The sequence below is a fragment of the Indicator indicator genome, chromosome 2, assembly GCF_027791375.1.
Source record: "Indicator indicator isolate 239-I01 chromosome 2, UM_Iind_1.1, whole genome shotgun sequence".
Classification (NCBI taxonomy): Eukaryota; Metazoa; Chordata; class Aves; order Piciformes; family Indicatoridae; genus Indicator; species Indicator indicator.
Genome location: NC_072011.1, coordinates 45,570,184 through 45,591,221, shown reverse-complemented (window position 1 = coordinate 45,591,221; position 21,038 = coordinate 45,570,184). Strand labels below are relative to the sequence as shown.

General features: G+C 40.1%; 1 protein-coding gene across 1 annotated transcript in view; it reads left to right on the top strand.

Moving 5' to 3' along the window:
* Positions 1–21,038, top strand: part of TTC7A (tetratricopeptide repeat domain 7A) — a 181,703-nt gene that overhangs the window by 87,408 nt on the left and 73,257 nt on the right. The window contains exon 15 of the mRNA XM_054399317.1: positions 798–958. Coding sequence (XP_054255292.1) covers positions 798–958 — 161 coding nt within the window. The remainder of the gene's footprint in view (positions 1–797; positions 959–21,038) is intronic.

The following is a 21,038-nucleotide window of genomic DNA, read 5'->3' as shown; positions in this document are numbered from 1 at the left end:
CCTTAGGGAAAGAGAGGGAAAATATATATGAGGAAAAGAAATTAGTACTTTTTTTTTTTCCTTTTTTTTTTTTTTCTTCTTTCCCTACAGTCTTCCAGGGTCAAACACAGGTCTGGAATAATTTAAGTACTAAGAAGTCTTCTTTTGAAGAGATAGCCTAAAATAGGGTGTTGGATCACACAGAGCATATGATACACTTGCATTCATGATAGACTTTTTCTGCCAAGTGAGACTTGATTCTAATGACATGCTACTGCTATGAGTGTCAGGACTACTCTTTACATTGCTGCTTGCAGAGATATTTCTTTATCTGACAGCATTTTGAACCTTGACTCTCTTAAACATTCAACTAATTTTTATGGTTTTGATCCAAGTCATGAAGGGCCTTGTACAGGTATCAAAGAAAAAAAATGCAGTAGAGATGTGTGATACTCTCCGTCAGGTAAAGAGCCAGCCACCCATCCTAGAAACTGGAGTTGAGAATTGGGCCTCTGAAGTGGATCTGTTCACAGCGCAGAAGTACCATGACAGAGTAAGGGGGGGTTGATTGGATCAGGTCTGCTGCTCCTGTTTATGAGCAGTGGTTTAGTAATGCTGCAGACTCCTTTCCCTAGAACGTGTGGGTTTTTTTCAAGCACTGCAGTCTGTTATTTTTGGCAAACTTTTCAGATAGTAGAAATCTTTCTCACAGGTGTGAAAGTAGAAATTCTAGCAATTGTATTTGTTCTTACCTTTGAGAGATAATGTAGGACTGAAGAAGAAATATATTCGCTTATTCTTTCTACCCTATCTCCCAGATTTCTGATGCTATAGAGCATCTTCAAGAAGCACTGCAACTGTGCAAAGATGACATGAATTCACTTCACCTACTGGCCCTCCTCTTCTCAGCTCAGAAGAACTATCAGCATGCACTGGAAGTTATCAACATGGCTGTTGTTGAATATCCAGAAAGCTTTAGGTAAGAGTTGCAGTATGATGCAATCCGTACAGTCCGGAGTGATCTGCTCATTACCTCTGTTGTCCTCAATTATACACAAGGAGCCTGTTAAATCAGATGTGCTACTTGTGTGTTGCTTTCCTTCTGGATGTATTGTGAAGCTCAGGGTGTTCTTTTGATTTTCTGTCTCCATTGTCTTCTTTTTAAAAACTAGTCCTTGTGCTTCTTTGCTTTTCCAGCATTTGCCTTTCTGTGTGTGGTGCTGATAGCTTTTCCCCCATATTATCTCCCTGCACTGTTTCTATTTGTCACTTTACACATGGAGAAATGAGTGAGAGAGACGACTATGATGGTATCTGTGCATCACAAATAAATTTATATTTGGTAAACTTCCTGGTTAAAGGCAAACAAATTCCTCATCTACTAGACATTCTTTTAGTAGTCATATATGACACATTTTGCTGCGATAGCACAGCTGGGGAAAAAGATCAATTGAAAGATATAATAACGTATAGCTGGAAGGATGGTTTTGATGCTCAAGAGCAGGTTTGAACCAGCAGACTTCTTGGAGCCAGACATTTCAACTGTTCTGTGTTTGACTTACCCTTCATCTTTCCAAGGCAGAGAAATTTAATTCCTTGCAATTTACTGTCATGACCTTTCAAGACAATGAATTTATCTGTTCTGTGCAAAAATTAAAGCTACTGTAATGCTTTCTGGTCATTGCATACTAGCTGAGTTTCTCACCCAAACTGCAGAAAATCTCATTGCATTGCTGGAAGACCAACTTCCATTCAGAATTGCCTGTATTTAACTGGTGTTTAACCCTGTGCAGCACTGTCTTTAGACAGCCTGCTTTTGTAGTGGAGAGGGGGACAAGCATCTGACACGTGGAGTCGAACAAGTGAGCGGAATGTTGTCTGAACCAGAGCAAAGGAGGGTCACAAATGAGACTGAGGCTATCTAATTATGAGCTTGAATGCTTTAGGATCTTTTTGAACTATGGTGCTGTATCAGCATATAATGGTTTTCATTGTAAGTTGCATGTTGCCATTTAAAACAACTCTGCTGTCTGTGTTTTTGAGATTAGTCTATGTGTGAAGAGCTAAGACTCAGTCCACAGCTTTGCGAACAAGTGAAAATTAGTGGTGGAAATGCATTTAAAATGATGCCAACATCTCTTCAGAGTATGAACATGGGTATGCTCTAAACAAGAAATACTCCAGTTGCTGCTGAATTGTGTTTTTTGTTTTGAAAATACTAAGCATAGTAAAAAAATATTATGTCATACAAAGGTCAAAGGTCAAATGTTCATTGAGGACTACAAACATGCAAAGGTAGATAAGACAGAAGTGAAAGAGAAAGAAGATACTGGTTAGGATAAGGAACAGAGTATTTGTCATGTCAGATGAACCAGCTGGTCCATCAAGTCTTGGATCTTTTCTCCAGTGACAAGTTATGTTTCAGGGGAGGACAAAGCAAAGTAGCTTGGTGAGCTCCTGGATGGGTTCCTGTGTGCTGTCTGGCAATCTGATTTCCCCAAAGGAAGAAAGAATATTCTCTCCTGTCTGTCTATCAGTGCTGTTCTTCATAAGTGAAAATACCTTGCAAGGAAAAGCAGAATAGGTTTTTTTCTGATAGAAATAATTAATATTGGTACTGAAATTCATAGGATCATACTTGCTCCTAGACACAGACTTGCTAGAGCGTGTGTGCTCTTGGAAGAACCCCTCTGTGTTCCCTGCATGCACTGTGGTGCGTAACACAGTTGTCAGTGAGACTCATTCATAGGTATACATGGATGTAGAATCGTAGGGACTGGCTTCTTTCCTCTGCTGCTGTGACTGGCCTGTCTTGGGTTTAAGTCTTTCTCTAAACCAGGTTGCAAATAGCAACATTTTTAAAAGTGTTTCTGCGGAAAGTGAACAGGAATTCAGTGGGGGCAAAAGCAAGAAGAGTAACAGAATACATCTATAGTTTGTACCAAATATGAAACTCTTCCAGATTTCTAAAGTACAGTTTATGCTAGGAGGGCTTTACTGCTTTGCAAAACCTCTTTGAAGGGAAAAATCACAGAACCACACAGAATTGCAGAATGTTAGGGGTTGGAAGGGACCTTGAAAGATCATCTAGTCCAACCCCCCTGCCGCAGCAGGGTCACCTAGAGTAGATCACACAGGAATGCATCCAGGCGAGTTTTGAATGTCTCCAGAGAAGGAGACTCTACAACATCTCTGGGCAGTCTGTTCCAGTGTTTTGGCACCGTCACAGTGAAAATGCTTTTCCTTCTGTTCACATGGAACGTCCTATGCTCCAGCTTGCACTGGTTGCCCGTTGTCCTGTCATAGACTTCACTGAGAAGAGCCTGGCTCTGTCCTCCTGACACTTGTCTTTCACATAGTTATACATGCTGTTATTGCCTTACAGAAAGTCCACAGTAAATTTTACTGCTCTATGGAATGACTACAGAATACTTCATGTACATAGTATATACAAGTTCAGCTGCATGATTTTAAAGCTGTATTTTGATGTGATTGATTATTTTTCCCAGTTCACATTGATAGGAACCAAGCAACAGTGAAATGCAGTACTCAGGGCCTCCCTGCCTAATGACAGCTCTGTTTGGAAGCACAGTTTGATTGCAGGTATCAAGAAAAGAAGATGAAACCTGCCTTAAGTGAACCTGGGCTCTGTATATGGCCAAAAAAAGTAATCATTACATGGACTTACACCGTAAACAAAAGAAATAATATAAAAATATTAAGTTCTTAGCTGGCCCAAATTTCAGGCACGTCATACTCTTTTGTTGGTTGCTGACTGTACGTAATTGAGTTAGGTTCTGCTTTTTCATTTTCATATTTAATTCTTTCATTATGTATTTTAAAAAAGTAGTTGTAAATCTTACATAGTTGGTTTGTGGCTGAAGCAATTGGAAAAAATATACTGTATTGCTCAGCTAACAGACAACATCCTGTGGCATGAAGCCCATAATACTGATACAAACGTGTTTAGTAGTGACCCTAGTTGGAGTGTTTAAACTTAAACATTTATTTCACTTTTCAGTGGTTGTTATAGTGCATAGGGAGGGAGGGATAAGGAAGCTAGATACTGAATACAGTGAGAGGCAAACTGGAATGTCTTGGATTGAGCTGCTGTAGAAGAATGCTGAAGAACATGGGAAAATTAACTTAGGAATATCACTTATGCCTGAAAGTTGGTATGTGGTAACACATACAGCACTGGTTAGGCCACACCTTGAATACTGTCTCCAGTTCTGGGCCCATCAGTTTAAGAAAGGTGTTGAGATGCTGGAACATGTCCGGAGAAGGGTAACAAAGCTGGTGAGGGGTCTGGGGCACAAGCCCTATGAGGAGAGGCTGAAGGAGCTGGGATTGTTTAGCCTGGGGAAGAGGAGGCTCAGGGGAGACCTTATTGCTGTCTACAGCTACCTGAAGGGTGGTTGTAGCCAGGTGGGGGTTGGTCTCTTCTTCCAGGCAACCAGTGACAGAAGGAGAGGACATAGTCTCAAGCTGTGCCAGGGGAGGTTTAGGCTGGATGTTAGGAAGAAATTCTTCACAGAAAGAGTGATTGCCCATTGGAATGGGCTGCTCAGGGAGATAGTGGAGTCACCGTCCCTGGAAGTGTTTAAAATAAGACTGGATGAGGAACTTAGTGCCATGGTTTAGTTGATTAGATGATGTTGGGTGATAGGTTGGACTTGATGATCTCAAAGGTCTTTTCCAACCTGGTTAATTCTGTGATTCTGTGAAATGAATTATATTACAGTCAGTGAGTGACTGAATTTGAGCACTTGCATATACTGTCAAGCAGTGACAGCAAAAACTGGCTAGAGAAAGAAGGAGAGCTAGCTGTGTAGGATGTATTGCAAGATGGAATGAACCAGAATAAATAAACAGTCTTGCCATGACTATAAGAAAAGATAGAAATAATAACAACCTTTACTTGGGAGGCATCTTCTGAAAAATTGCTGACTTCTGTGAGTGTAGACTGCCCAGGATAAACTCATCCTGTCAATGTTGGTATGCTTTTAAAAGAAGTTAATGAATGCAGTACCAACAGTTGGTTTTGCTGTTTGTTTCAAAGCACTAATTCCAGCACATTTGGGAGAGAAGACTCCTGACAGCATCAAGTATCTCCTCTCCAGGTCAATGATACTGATCATAAGCCTTTCTTAAGATTAATCCTTTCAATTTTTTTTCCGACTTAAATGCCATCCTTTTGGTCAGTGTTCTGCCTGGGACTAGCTGTGATTACCTCCCCAGGCTTTTCTCAGGGATAAATCTTACACCTGCAAGAAATAATGTTAGTAAGCAATCCTTCTGCCCTCCACATGATCTTCTTAAAATAATGCATTGTTTATTTAGGAAGAAACTATTTCCCTTTTTAAAGCCTGTATGCACACCTCACAATGTTCCATGCAAAGGTATCATCGGTCTGGTAGCCATCAGAATCCACCACAGATCTTGTCTGACGTGGTCCTTTATCTTCATCTGGTAGTATTTCCTCCTTCCTGTTTCGCTGGTGTAAAATTGACTTTGTCCTCCTGACTCACTCTTCCAGAGACTGTTTTGCTCTCTGCTCATCTTTTAGCTGTAATTGGTTATCTCCTATCAATTGGGGGGAGGAAAAAAATAACTTCTATAGCTCACCCTGAGGTTGGAAACAGGATATCAATTTTATGGATACTCCATTGCTTTATAATTGCTCCCAGACCACTTACCAAAACCTATTTTGTTGTTTGCCAGCTTGTTTTTTGTCTTCTGGATGCCTCTCCATTAAGTTAGAACATTACATCCTTCTGGTGTAACATACAGCAACTTCTAACTGCTGCCCAATACAATGGTGACATCGTTGTATCTGTAGCAATTCTGCACATGGCCCAAGAGTTGAAAGTCTCTTAAATGAGTAGCTGCTAATGTTCCTTCTCTTTCTAAACTCTAAGTCACTATCCTCTTGCCTTCAGATTCTCAAAACTAGTTTTAAAGAGAAATAACAGAAAACTTTTGAGAACCACTGTTATTCTGCATGTAAATTCTCAAAAAGAAGAAGGTGGTTTGGTGTTTTGAAGCAACCTACCTGTAAAATGCAAACGCTTTTATTCTCTCCAGATATTTGCTATCGCTAGAGTAATTCCTGTAAATGTAGTGCAAAAACATTTCAGAAGACCAAGAAAGATTAAATTTGTATCTTGGAGACCATCAAGAGAAAGGAAGTAAGCTTTGTGTGGGGAATTGTCTGTGTAGTCTTGGTGTTGGCATAGTGGAAGGTTTTTCTCACTATGGCCGCCCCTCAAAATGCAAAGTTCTTTCCTAGATTAGAAGTGGTTTACTGACAGCAGATGTTCTTGACTTCATCACCGCTACATTAGTTCATTAAAGATGTGTGAAGTAATAGTCTGGAAAGATTTATTTCTCATAGTCTGGTGCAGACGTAGGGTGGGAAGCGCTATTTTATAGTATGTAACAATGCCGTTTACCAGGTGCTTCCACTTTCTACTAAAAGCCCCAATATATAATCAGTCTCTATATGCATGATTGAACTGGCATTTCCAGTTTCAATTCTTTTTCTATCACTTGTCAAGCTATTTCTTGTACGTTGAAAATAAATAACTCATGCCTTCTTTGAGCAATATCTTTATGGGCATTAGTGATGTACTGCAATATTTGTTGACAGCCATAAAGTAGAACTGTCTCCTTGCCTATAATCTTCATGGGGAATAAGGAATCAGTATTCTCTCAACTGATCGTTTTCAAACCTTTGTGTTATGCCTAGGCTGTACTACAATTGTTGTTGTACCTCCTACCCACCCACCTCACCTCACCGGCAAATATGATTGTTTGTGCTGTAGAATGGTTTTAGCACTTTTCTCACCAAAGTGGTGGTGATCTTACTCAGCTTTAGAAATATGACTCCAGAGAATCAGGTTAGCCTGTTTTTATGATTCTAGTTCATCATTAGGCAAAAGGCAAGGAAGCCTGGTATATTTTATGAGTGGACAGGATGATAAAACAGCTTACTAAAATTCTCTGAATATTGTTTTGTCTGAATTCCTCAAGGGTGTAAGATTTGAGGATCTATGGAGCTGGAACACTTCTTCTATGAGGAGAAGCTGAGAGAGCTGAGGTTGTTCAGCCTGGAGAAGAGAAGACTCCAGGGAGACCTAATGGCAGCCTTCCAGTACCTGAAGGAGGCCTATAAGAAGGCTGGAAAGGGACTGTTTGCTAAGGCCCATACTGATAGGACAAGGGGCAAGGCTTTCAAACTAGAGAAGAGTAGATTTAGATTGGATGTTAGGAACAAGTTCTTTAACATGAGGGTAGTGGAAGACTGGAACAGGTTGCCCAGGGAGGTAGCTGAGACCCCGTCCTTGGAGATACTCAAGGTCAGGCTCGATGGGGCTCTTGGACAGCCTGATCTGATGGAGGATGTCCCTGCTCACTGCAGGGTTTGGACTAGATGACCTTTGGAGGTCTCTTCCAACCCAAACCTTTTTATGATTCTATGATCCAAAGCAGAGATAAATTAATATTTTGGCTGTAGCATTTGATCATGCTAGACAGCTTTATAAATAGGCTGTTCAAAACTCTTAAAGGTGGAACTTTTGTAAATTGACTTCTTATAGCAGTGTGTTCACACTCTGGCTAGTGAGAGTGACCCACAAATGTTTTTATCTCTGTATTGATGCCCCAGACAGTTATGTAAAGTAATAAAGCATGGAAGTATGTACGTGGGTAATATAACAGTACTGTGCTACAAGAACACAAAACACATCAATCTTCTGTGATTCACTTAAACAAAAGAGATCTATTATGTGGAATCTGAAGTGTTGAGCTGGGTTTTTTGCTATTGTAACCATGAATTTTGTCTTTGTTGGTGTGTTATGATCCCCTGCTGGTTTTATAAAATTAACCTAAAAACCCTTGGTGATGTATTGCAATAATCAGAACTATACTCTGTGGAACTGTTAATGATGTTAAGTATTAGTATGCCAAATACAAATCTTTAAGCTTGTCTCCTCACCCTCACTAATGATAACACAGATACTTAAAGCTAGAAAATAAATCAGAAATAGAAATCTAAGGGACTTTTCTGCTTTGGATTTATTTTCATGGTTTTAGCTTCTTTTTCTTTTTCTCTCTTTTTATTTTTTTCTTTTCCCCCTGTATGATAAGGAAACAAAATAAATTCTTGAGTTACAGTATCCAAGGCTGTATTCCTGTTTTGGCAGGTTCAAACAGATACATCCACCCCTCTCTGGGGATCACAGTCTTAATTTTAAGAGAAAAATTAAAACAGATAGCCTTCTATCCAATATCTTAGTGTTGTAGTAACGAATATCCCCCTAGCTGGTTCACATATGTTTGTGCCCGGAATAGATTTATGTTAGTGTATACATCTTAAAAATTGTATGGATGGATTCAGTGGTAACTGGGGACAATTCCATTCCTCCATAGCACAGGGTTTGCAATATGAGGAAAAGGAGTCAACAGCTTAGAGAGCAAACCTACTGCAGACTTATTTTCTTTATGTGGTATGGCAAGTTTTTCAGGCTTAGTGACAAGGTTTGAGTCTTTCCTCTGGATGAAAAATAATTTTTATTTCTTACTTTTTTTTCCTGTCTGCTACCTTAGTGAATGGGTACTGCTTCCACACATTTAAGAGCTTTATAATGAGCAGCAGTGCTTCTACATGCTGGGTTTAGCTGGAGAGGTAACACAAGATCTGCAATGGCACTTCAGAAATATAAGAACAAATTCCAAAATACAAGAATAACGTGGCTGGTTTAAGATGAGATAGTTACCACCCATAGGCTCTGTACGTCAGAGCAATTATTTTGTGTAAAACTAGGAAGTTCCATAAGAGAGTGTTAGTAATTTCATGTTTGAGACTTTAAATTCTAATTTTGCACGTTTTCCTGTAGATCCCTCCTCTGTTTGTTGGGACTGCTGGCTTGTTTTTGACATGACATTTGAGGCTTAGTGACTGCTGATAAGGCAGCAGAAAACAAAACCTGCAAACTGCTTAGTTGTAAAAGCTGGCTGACTTGTTCATCTTCAGAATTTGTGTTTCTTAGATGGTTTAGGCCTTAATAGAATAAACTCTGACTGTTCAGCACAGCTGCTTTTTTAAACAGTAAAACTTAAATTTTATATTCCTTTACTTGCATTTATTGTATACAATTAACTTCTTTCCAGTACATTTTCACCTGGATAGAGAAATGGAAACTTTTTGATTCCTGATGGCTTATTTAGAATGATAGAATCATAGAACATTCCAGCCAGAAGGGACCTCCAAAGGTCATCCAGTCTGACCTCCCCACAGTCAGCAGGGACATCCCCAACTACACCAGGTTGCCCAGGGCCTTGTCGAGCCTCACCTTGAAAATCTCCAGGGATGGGGCCTCGACCACAACTGGGCAACCTGTTCTAGTGCTCCACTAGCCTCATAATAAAGAAATAAATAAAGCAAAGTGGCAGAATCACCTCTCTGGATCTGCTGGCAATGCATCTTTTGATGCAGCCCAGGATGTGATTTGCCTTCTGGGCTGCAAGCACACACTGCCTGTTCATGTCCAGCTTCTCATCCATCAGCAGCCCCAAGTCTTTTTTCTCAGGGCTGCTTTCTAACACCTCATCCCCCAGTCTATTGATAGTGAGGATTGTTCCCGCCCAGGTGCAGAACCCTGAACTTGCTCTTGTTGAACCTCCTGAGGTGCAGTCAAGCCATATTGTCTCTCAGACGAGTATAGTGCTCTGATCGCTCAGAGAAGCGGTTGTCTTTTTTCCATCTCCAGATGGAAATTCCAGACGAGTGATTTCTACTCTAAGATCCTAGGAGTATTTATTTAATGAGAATACCACAAAGTGGTTTTTGATTTTTATTATTTTCTTCTTTAAAAAGAAGAGAAAAGGGAATATATTCAGACTTTCTGAAGAACTCACCAGGCTGTGGTAATTTTTCAGCAACAAATGTGGGTTTTACCTTCTGAAATCAGGGAAAGCCCTTGCACTTCGCTATCTCAGAAACACTGGTAATAATTGCATCTTAGATGGTAAGTCTGTTTCTCTTGCTATTGCATTTGTCTGCAGAATCAAGTAGGTAACCAGTCACACCCATAGTATTGGATATTAGTCAGTGTTCATGATACTTAATATTTTAGTCTCTGTTAGTAAAGACAATGATGAATAGAGATGTTATATTCGAGAGCATATTAGTTCTTTGTTATACCAATATGTCTTTAAAAATGCCCAGACATTTCTCAATATGCTAACATTTTTACACCACAAAACAGGTAATAGGAATCATTTTACTCTTTCCTTTATTCATTTTTAGTTTGGCTTGAAGCTTTCTGTTGTGTAGTTCAGCAATAAGTTTGTCATAAGACTATTTTAGGAGGAAAGGTGAACATGGGGATGGAGAGCTAAATAGTCTAATCAAGTGTCACAGTCATTTGCAGAATTCTTCCCACATGCACCAACAGCAAATTAGACTTAGAACTAAGTATAACATACTAAGTAAGTATAACACAGAATTATGTTTCTGAAGGCTGTGGCTGGAAATGTGAACTGGAGATCTAGCAGGCTAGGAAATGAATGCAGTGACCTCTACTCCATATGACTATCAGCTGGAAAAGTGGCAGGAGACTGATAACTAGCACCTTAAATGAAGATCATATTAGTAAGCAGATGCACTGAAATTCATAGTGAAAAGACTCCTGAATGTTTTAATTTAATTTTTTTAATTACTTTTTTACTCCTGAAATCTGTCCATTTTTCTTCTACTATCTGAGATGACTTGAGATTATGCTGTAGTTTGTCTTGCATTCAAAATAACTTACTTTCTGCTGCTGCTGAGTGTGTAGTACAGTGGGGCTCTGAACCCAGCTGAGAATATAATGTGCCATTATAGTCTTTGTAATGAAAAGGAGAAATGGCCAGTGGGCATGGGAGCTGCAAGCAGCTGTGCTACTCAGTGAAGGAGGAAGTTGTGCCTCTCACCCTATGAGTTTCAGCAACCAGTCATTTTGTCTGATTCTTCAAAAGTTAAGCATTTGTTGTGTTGAGGGGAAAAAGAAAAAATTCTTTCACTTGGCTGAATAAATTTCCAAGTCTGCAATATAGCAAAGTAGAAATGACATAACTTAACATGAATCAAAGTGAAAGTTCTTTTAAGTGGCAAAAATGCCACTTGAGAGTAATGTGAGGCACCTGCCCACCCCCAGGTGTGTCTGCCAGTGGCCATGGCCCCACTAGGAGGGGCAGAACTCCCTGCCATGTAAGGCTGTAGAAACAATAGATACCAGCTGCTAAATTGAACTCACTGGGAGTGAGAAACAGCTGATGCATGCAAGGGAGCACCAGTTGCAAAGTGTATGTCTACCCTGCTGGGGCTGTTCCTTGCAGAGATGTGTTTGGACCACTCCTTGGGCAGCTGCTGACAGTCTCCATAGAGATGCAGATCTATTTGGGAAAACTGCCTAGCTGTTTGCACTTGAATTCTTGAGCCTCATGAACCTTAGGGGTTGCCTTGAACTGCACAGCAGCTCATCAGCTAGGAATTGACCAGCCTCAGTGTATCAAACTGCAATAACTGCCAGCAAGGCAGGCAAAGCTTTCGTGGTAACTGGCACTAGGGATCAGACAAACTCTGAGATCAAAAGAATCAGAGATTTTCTTGACCTGCACAAACGAAGCATGTGCTAATGCACAAGAGCGGTCCCCAAGGCTTAGATATTCCATGTGCTGGGTTAAAGCTACAAGTAATGTACACCTCAGGAAGAGGCATGGGACCAGTATTCCTTTGATGTAGTTCATGCTGCTGCCAGCCAGCTGTGCTGATCTCACCCCTGGGGAATTTTTAATCTACCTGGGATTGCTATAATCTGTGTTCGTCCTACACCTGCAGAAGGAATGGCTTCTGAAAGGGAGAGCACAGAAATTTCCTCTGCCTCTGAGCTGCCACTGTAGTGCTGTTCTGTGGAAAGACTTGTTCATAGCTGTGCATGATAGTCTTAGGAGTTTATTATTCAGAGGGGTGGGGGGGTTTTTGCATCCAAAATGCTTGTGTGAATTAATGCTTTTTCTTGTACAATTGCATATAGGAGTCAGAATGCATATACTAAATTATTTTTTCATCAGAAACATTCTTCCAAAACTAAGCCTCATGGTACATTTTTGTTTATTGCTCTAATGTTAAAGCAGATGGAAATGCTTGAAGTCTTCTTGCCAGGGGTATAAAATATATTGCATCTTAAGAAGCTGCACATTGTCAGTTTCAAAATGCCAGATGGAAAAAGGTTTTATTTCTCAAGTCCACTTCAGAAAAAGGAAAGAAAGAAAAGAAAAGAAATTCAGTATATATACTCCTTGGAGCCTTCACACCAGATGATTTTCAGATATAATAGGGATTGAAACCTACTTTACCAGCAATTCTGGGGTTATGTTGCTTCTTACTCAGTGGTAACCAGCAACTGCCTACTGCTTCCCTGGGCATCTGCATAGCAGGGTTGTGATCTTGTGCAAAATGTCTGTAGGGAAAATCCTGCAGGGTAATGATATCCAAGTGTGTATAGCGTGCACTGAGGTTTTGTGGGGCAGGAAAACTTACATCTCAAAACCTAAGGCCTTTGGTGCTATTCCTCTTCTCTCTGAACCACTTCAGAGACTGTGTATTTCTTAGTTTTGGTAGTCATATTTTGTCACCCATGTAAGGCTGCTTTTGAGCAAAGCTCCATTAACATTTTACAATTAAAAAAAAAAAAAAAACCCAGAGGCAAAACACATCTAAATCAATCCTCCATTGTTTTAAAAAAGATTGACCAGTATATGTAGAAAAGCAGAGAGCAAAGCAAGTTTGACTTAAGAGTCATCATTATCTGTGGTAGTAACACTGGAAAGCATATAGAGTTCTAATACAGATTTTTGATGTTCTAGAGGTCATACTTGCCCTAAAAGAATAAACTTCTTCAGGTAACTTACAAGCTCAGAACATACCTAATCCTTGCAATATGTTTGTGGTTGTTGTTTGCTGTTTTCTAATGAGATGTGTATCAGGTATTAATTTAGACTTTACTTGTTTCTTCACCTAGATCTCTTATAAACTTCTGATGCAAAAACTATGTTCTGATCTCATCTAGTTGGCCCCTGTCAGTGTCTTATTTTACAAGGTACAGCAAAATGCACCCTGAATATGTAAATTCTGGATGTAAGCAATATCACAGCAGAACAATAACTTGTAATTTTTTTTCTTTAGCACAGTATAAGCAGCAGTACAACACAAAGTTTCACTGCTGCAACAACCTAGAAGGAGCACTCACAAATTACATGTTCCAGCAGGTACTCATTATTTGCCTACATACACTAGGCCATTAGTCTGGGTTTACCTACAAGATGTGGGAGAGACAGAAATCATGATTTTAGGTGTCACTCCAAGCACTGTTATTACAAGGAAGAACCAATGATGCTACTCTGTCTCCAAACAGCACCTTAAGGAAAACATGTTTCTTAAGGTAGATTTGCTCCTCAGCACTTAAGAGGCTGTAATAAGCTGTAAGAATGGTTGCAAATAATATCACAGCTAAAAAAAATAAGATGTTTTGCTGTATCATTAAGGACAAAGCCATATACATGTTCGCACAAATGAATTAATAAATTCTAAATGCTTCCTCTGATGTGTGAACTCTGAAATTAACTCCACTGATTTGTGCATGCTAAGAATAGTACAGGGTGTCAGCACCAAGGGAGGAAGGGAAAGGAAAGAGAAAGATACCATAACAGTCCTCTGCAGCATTCAGATTGCTTGAAGTTGAAGTTATGTAGCATAAATGGCTACAGCTGCCATTTCTGAAGTTAACTAAACAGCCTGGCATCAGTACTGTAGTAGAAGAATCCCTAGTCATTGGCTTGGCGCCAGCCTGAGCAATAGTTACTGCAGGAAAACAAATGTACAAACGGATGTTTGTTATTGCTTGTGAGCAGGTTCTGTTTGGGCTGTTGGCCTGGTAAGAAAAAGCTTGGTGTCTGGATTTCAAGCTCAAGAGAAAAACAGCCATGCTGTCGTGACCTAAGCAGGGGAAAAAATACAGCTGAGAATCATGCAGATGCCCTGAACTGCACTGGTACATAGTGCTGGAGTATAAGCATCAGATGACTGCTTTAAAAAGTGAGGTCATGTCATCGCCCTGTTTTCACTGGGATCGATCTCATAAGCCACTTTTCAAGATTATGCATAATATCGGTTTGTTTGGCTGAAAATATCCCCAGAAGAACAAGAAAAAAATTCTGTGAAACCAGAACACATTAAAGGCCAAGGAAGAGAGGATATTTTTTTTCTTACTGATGTTAATCAAACTAAGGTGATGCAAAGGTAGCAAAACAAGAAAACTGCAGCGTTGCAGGATATGTTGGGGTTTTTTACCTCATGCTCTTCTAATTGGCCACAAGCATTTTTTTACATCACATTCAACAGTCTCTGCAAATTTTATTAAACTTGATTGCCAGTTTGTCTTGTGCCTGACAGCTACTTCTAACAGCATAATTATCTGGGGAGGAAGTCACTGCTTGTCTTGCTTAGTTCGTAGTCTATCTAAATTCCTTGGTGGTTTTAGTGCATATCGGGGACAATGCTGATTGTTTTCAGTGCTTAAATAGTGTCATTAACTGTTGCTCAAGAGTATGCCCTGACCAGCACGAAAGCATTCTGAGTTTAGACTTGGAATAGAATTTGCAAGTGAGACTGAGCACAGAGCTGGTACTTGATGTAGTTTAGGGCTGCAGTTGTGTTGAGGTTTTATATAACGGAATACCTCATGCCTTAGTCAGGTCCACTTGTAGTGAGAGTAACTATAGTAACAAAACAAAGTTTCTAGCTAGGGAAGGAAGATTTCCAATGAGCAAGGCATTAGTTGCTGAGCCAGTCCCTCTAATATGTTTATTCATCAGTTTTGTGTGCAATGCTATTTTAATAGCTACTACTGTATTTTCAAAGCTTTTTGGAAATCTTAATTTCTTTGCCTTCAATGTGTTTTTTTATTTGTTGTTGGGTGGATTTTTTTTTTGCCTAAAACCTATGGAAGGGTGCTCTTTTTGCCTTCAGATGGAAATGTTCTAATTATTATATTCCTGCTTTTTAAATTTGTTTTCCTAAAGAAATGGAGATTTTGCAGTTGTGTTTTTTTATACCTTGAACGCTTTTGAAAATGTTGGCTGATTTAAAATGAGTTTTGACAGTCTGTTAGAAGTCCCAGAGATAATTAAGTTTCTGCAAGCTTCCTCAAAGCAGCTGGCTGAGTCAAGGCCAGAGGGGGCAGGCAGAACTGAGCCATACTGTGCCAGGTTTGGCAGCCACCAGCAGGAAGCTGAGCACACATGCAGCAGGTATGAGACTTGGGGACATGGCAGCAGCACTGCCATGAGGGTGGTGCTTCTGGGAGAAGGGCTGGAAACAGATTGCAATGTGGGACAAGGGCAGATCCGTAGGAAGTTGCATACCACCTGGCAAGGGACAGTTTGTGGCATTTAAGTGAGGAGAATATAAATGCCTACTGTTTCTCTCTGTGTCTTGAATGCTCATTTGCGTGTATAACAAATGATAACAGAATGAGTAAGGAAGGTAATGAGGGATGCTGCAAGTGGTAATCAGCACAGTTTAACTGAATTTACCCATGTTGGAGGTGCTGGGTGAATGGCTGGGGTCTCAGCATAACCTGCAGGAATCAGCCTCCCTTGGAAGCCAGAGAATTCCACCACTTACAGTTTTGTTTCACTGAAATCCTAACCTAAAAGTGACAGTCTGGTTAACAGCAGAAGTAATTTTTATTCCATTTATAAAACGGTCTTGTGAAACTTGAGTGGAGAACTTGTCTGTTGCCAAACCAATGTTTTATGCGAAGCAGGAAGATATTTTTAAAGGAGGCATGGCATTTACTGAAACAAGCTGAGAGCACACTACTGGCCCCAAAGCTGTGATTGTATTTGAACAGCCTGTGATTAACTTTCTTTATGCTGGTTTCACAAACTAAAAAAAGCATCTCTGATCTCTTTTCTGTTGTCTGTAAATAATTGTCTTTTCTAAAGTTTGGTAACTTTATGGATGAGACATCCAATAAAACTAAATGCAGATTCTCCTGTTCTTTGTTTCCTCTTTCAAGCAACAGCTTCTTGCTCTTACTAATTCTTTGACCATCTGGTGGCACCACACAAGGAAATGGAGGTGTGGAAAACAGAAGGGAAAACTAAGTGAGATAAAACCAAAATCTGCTCTTAGAACTTGAGGGAAAAAAAAAATCCATCTGAAGCTTTTATGTAGTTTTATGGGGCTGTTCCTGCAAATTAGAAAATCAAGTAATTCACCTCTTCTGCTTAGTAAAATACTGTTTGTCCACTAGCAGAGAGGAAGCAAAAAGATGTTCTTTGGCAAGAGTATGTTTCCTAGATCTCAGACACAGACTTCTTGCAATGATACTCTGAACTATTAAGCAGCCCTCTGATACATCAAACATGTTGTAATGACTTTATACACCAGTGAAATGCAGCTGTGATTGGGAAAGAGCAGAACAGCTGTTTGGCAGGGAATAACAATAGCATGTATCAGATTAGGCTGGGGAGTTAGGAAGAATAATCTACCAGTTGAAGTTGGCAAGACCAGAGCTGGAGTTTTACCATACCATATGAGCTAACACCTATGTTCATGTTAAAATATGACTTAGGCTCTTTAATATCTTCATTTAATTATAACTTGGGCTTTACATTTTATTTAAAATGAATTAATGTTCCTAACAAGGGATGGGATGGATAATAAAAAGGATGAATCTTAAGGGGACAAAAACAATATTAAAAGATCCAAATAAAATAATGTTAGTTCAATGTATTAAGGAGAGTTGGGTAGATACGATTGAATCAATCTCCTTCATTTGACAGTTGGAAAGATAATTTTTTACACCCCACCCCCCCCCCGCCAGTCAGCTTCAACATTAAATCCCACAGCAGAAGTGTTCTAAAATTAGTAGAACTGACTGGGTTTTCCATCTTTGCACAGTTCTAGTTAGGATTATTGCTGAAAAACTCAACTCTCTGTTTTAATAAATCAATAACTGGATGAGTTAATGTAGGGAATAAGTTTCAGCCTTCATTCTACATTGTGTCAGTTCATGCTGCTTTCCCAAGAGAAAACTTTTTGTCCTTGTATAGCAATTGTAAGAGCACAGCAGTTTCTGCATGGTGTCTCCTGCATAACTCTGCCTGCCGTTTGTGGTCCACAAACTAATGCTTGTGGGTGGATTCTCTAGAATAAAATAACCCAAAAATGTAGATCGATTCCCTGCAGGATCGTGGTAGTGGTCAAACCAGATTGCAATACAGGAGCCAGTGTAGATCAGTTCTGCTGCTACAGGGGCCTGAGATGCAACTGTAATTACTGCTGCTAAGATTGTCCCTTCTTTCTTCTGCCAATTCACTGTGCTCATACATTCTTTGAGGACTAGTCTGCCCTCTAAAACTGAAAAGAAAAATTGATTGAGGACCCAAACAGAGACATAACTTAGAGCACAGCTTAGAGACACAACTTAGGCCTGCTTCCTGACTAGCAACAAACTGTGGAATGATTAGTTTGACAAGGTAAGTTGCAATTAAATTTTTATGGCAGAAAAAAATAAAAATTGTCACATAGATGTGTCCTGAGGCACAGCCCATAGGAGAGGAGAGGGAGGAGGAGAACCAGTGTCCTGGCTGCATTTTCTCAGTTACACAGGGAGTCTCGCACAACTTAGGCAGAGAGGATTGGTGTATCCGAGCAGAGCCTCTCCTATCTGCTGCTGCAGATGCTGCCCACAGTGGAGCATGCTATATTAACTTGGGATCGAGCAGTTGACAGCAGTGTAGAGCTGTGCTGAGCCATGCCAGGCTACCCCATCAGTGCGATCAGCTGGGTTGACAAGAGGGAACACGCAGCTTACACGGAGAGGTGAAACATTCCAGTGGTTTATTCCATTTCCCAGGATAGTCTTTGCAGTGTTAGCTCCCACAGAACTGTGTCAGAAAGCAAACCAAGCAGATGGTGTCTTCTTCAACTTCAGTAGTATATAGATGATAGCTGTTATGGATTTGGGAATCTTTGAGCTACGGTTGTTGTGATGCAGTGGCTTTGTGGAGGGGATATTTTTGTACTTAAGGCTTCAGTTGTCCATCAGTTGTAATCCTCAATATAAATATCAGAATTTGTATCCACTGGAAACAGGAAACTGCTCAGAAGAGATAGCAATCTGTAATAGGTGGATCTGCAGGGTTTACTGAAACAGATGTCACTAGATTTGAGTGAATCAAGCACATTATTATTTACAGTATCAGTGGAGAAGTGAAACAGTTTGGGTAGCTGGAATCACACTAAAAATGCTGCATGGAGACTGGCTTAAGGGCAGGTATTAACTGAAAAATAAGTTTATACCTGGAGATACCTGACAGGTGGAGCTGTGATCTTGGCATAGAGTGGGAGGTGAAGAGGGTTGGGGAAAATGTAGTGGAAAGACCTGTATCTGTATCAAATCTCTCCAGTGTAGCTACTTTAGAATTTCATTATAAATAAAGAACAAAGGAAGAATGGTACAGGGGGAAGAAAATCAGTCATGCCATAAGCAATCACAAATCTGATGCATTACGATGCATGTCAGCTTCCATCAGAGCTAATATTTCTCCAAATCAGTTCATTCTGTGTCTCATTCATGCTAAAAGTGCACTGCAACAAATGGCTGTGCTTCTACTAACTTCTCTAGGGCCTCCAGGAAAAAGATGCCAAAGAAGTTTATTGACTGCTGTCCTGAACACTCTGTACAGGAATTGACCTTAAGGACATAATTTGCAGTACTATTTACTCAGCATGTTGGATTTTATGATGCCATTTCTGTTGGAGAGAATCCTTCATGGAGAATCATTCATGCAGGATTTCCTTGAGCACTAGTTGCAAACACTGTAATTACCCTGAATAAGGATATAGTTGCACTGTCCTGGAATTGCACAAGCAAAGTATTTGTATGTGCCTCCTGGTAGTGGCACATAGGATTAGGGGTAGGCTGTGCCTTCTCTTTATGTCACCCACTAACTTTCCCTTCTCTACAAGCTCATTTTCCTAGGTAGTCACACAGCTCATAGCTGAGTCAAACTCACAGGTTATGTGTAAAAATATCAATTCACTGCTGTAGCTTTGAGAAGCTGCCTCACCTAGTCAGCATCCCTCCCCACCCTCACTACTTTTTTTTCTCCAAAGACCCTATTATTTGGTGGAGGGTCATGATCCTTTCACATGCTCTTGCCCTTCCTTTGCAGTTCTAATTTTAGTGTAATTTAGGCCTGTGACTTGACAAACACCTGCAAAGTGCTCTCATCAGTATTCAGCTTGGTATATGTATATACTGAGGCTTTCATAGCTGGTCTCTCCATTTCTCTTCTGCTTGGAATCATCTTGTGCTGAATTCAGCCTTATGAACAGGGTAATTATTTGAAAAAGGATTAGAGCTCTGAATCTTTTCCAGTAAGGCTGAAGGAAGCTATTGCTTCATCTTACATTAAATGGCACATGGTAGTTTTAAACACCTTCTGGATTTCTAATGAATTAAACCAGATCTGTTCAAGAACAAAGAACACTGTTTTTTATCTGTATGTTTCAATAATTTTTAAGCCAGTCTCTTTGTGACAGGATTTAGTTTATGCCACGTATCTACAGTCAAGGAAAATAAAAATGTCAGATCTTCCACGGATGCATCTTAGTGTTGAGAATCTGATTCAAAATGTCAAATTTCAGGTGTGTGCTCTGTATTTGAACCATGCTTCCTCTGGATGTCATCCCCTGAGGGAATTAATTACGGTAGGATATATCACATACATAATGACAGGCTCTGCTAAGCCTTCCAGAGGCAAAACTACAAATCAGGTCAGCAGAGAGCCTGAATACTTTCAATTGCTGTCTTGGAGTAAGTTCTGCACATTGACTTTGGATATCCATTGAGCAAAGTACTCCAGGAAAGGTGTGAACATAATAATGCAAATACGATGCCTTCAGTGTGGTGGGAATGGAGAGGAATGCAGTACCTGTGTTTGGGTTGTATTGGTTTAGAAAAGATAGGAAATAGAAATTAGATTCTGTGCTCTGAATTACAGCTGGCTTGCACAATTTTCCTGTTAAGAGGGAAAGTAGACAAATATGTAAATACGAAGTAATAACTACAAAGGGTAGTTTTAATATTCTTATGCTTCAGGTTGATGTCTATTCCTGTCCTTTAGACTTATTTCAAGGAGGAACTGGTATGTGCTGCTAACTTATCAGAAGGGAGATCATAAATACATGTTTCTGGTTTATCCAAGTGTGCTCTGATCTCTTCACAGGGAGCTCTCCACTGAATTAACAGGATATGTGAAATAGAATAAACACAGGGATTTCATTGTGTTCTGTCAGCAGGAGTGGGTGTGAAGGAGCCCAGTCCTGTCTCTTTTCTGTCCTTCTTGGCTGAGATGTAGAGATGCAGAGTTTGACCTCAGGCACCTTGCGGCTGTGCTGCAGGGCTGCTCCACCAAGCCACACCGGCAGCCGCACACAACCGGCAGACCTGCAAGAGCCAGACGTTTCCGCATGGGGTTTCTCTCCACAGAGAAGGCAACAGATAAAGCTTTTCCGTATGAACAGCTGAGGCTTGCTATTCATCATCACTTCTGTTCATGGCTTTTTTTTTTCAATTGCAGGATCCTTATGGAAGAACTGAATATGGGTTTTTTGGTGTTTATTTGGGTTTGGTTAGGGTTTTGTTTAGTTTTTTGGGGTGATGGGGGTTGTTTGTTTTGTTTTGTTGGGGGGTGTTGTTTGGGTTTTGTTTGGTTGGGTTTTTTGTGAGTCACTGCGAATGTTTCAAGCAGCTTTTTTTTTCCCATTAGAAAAAAAAAACTTGCAGGCTAGAATTGTGCAAATGAATGGGTTACTTAAAGGGATAAAGTAAGAAGTCAGCTGGTACAAGCTGATCAAACTGCACTGACCTAACACTTCATTTCTATGTTTATCTGATGCATGCTCATTTTTAGAAAGTTGAAGACAGCCTTCTTGA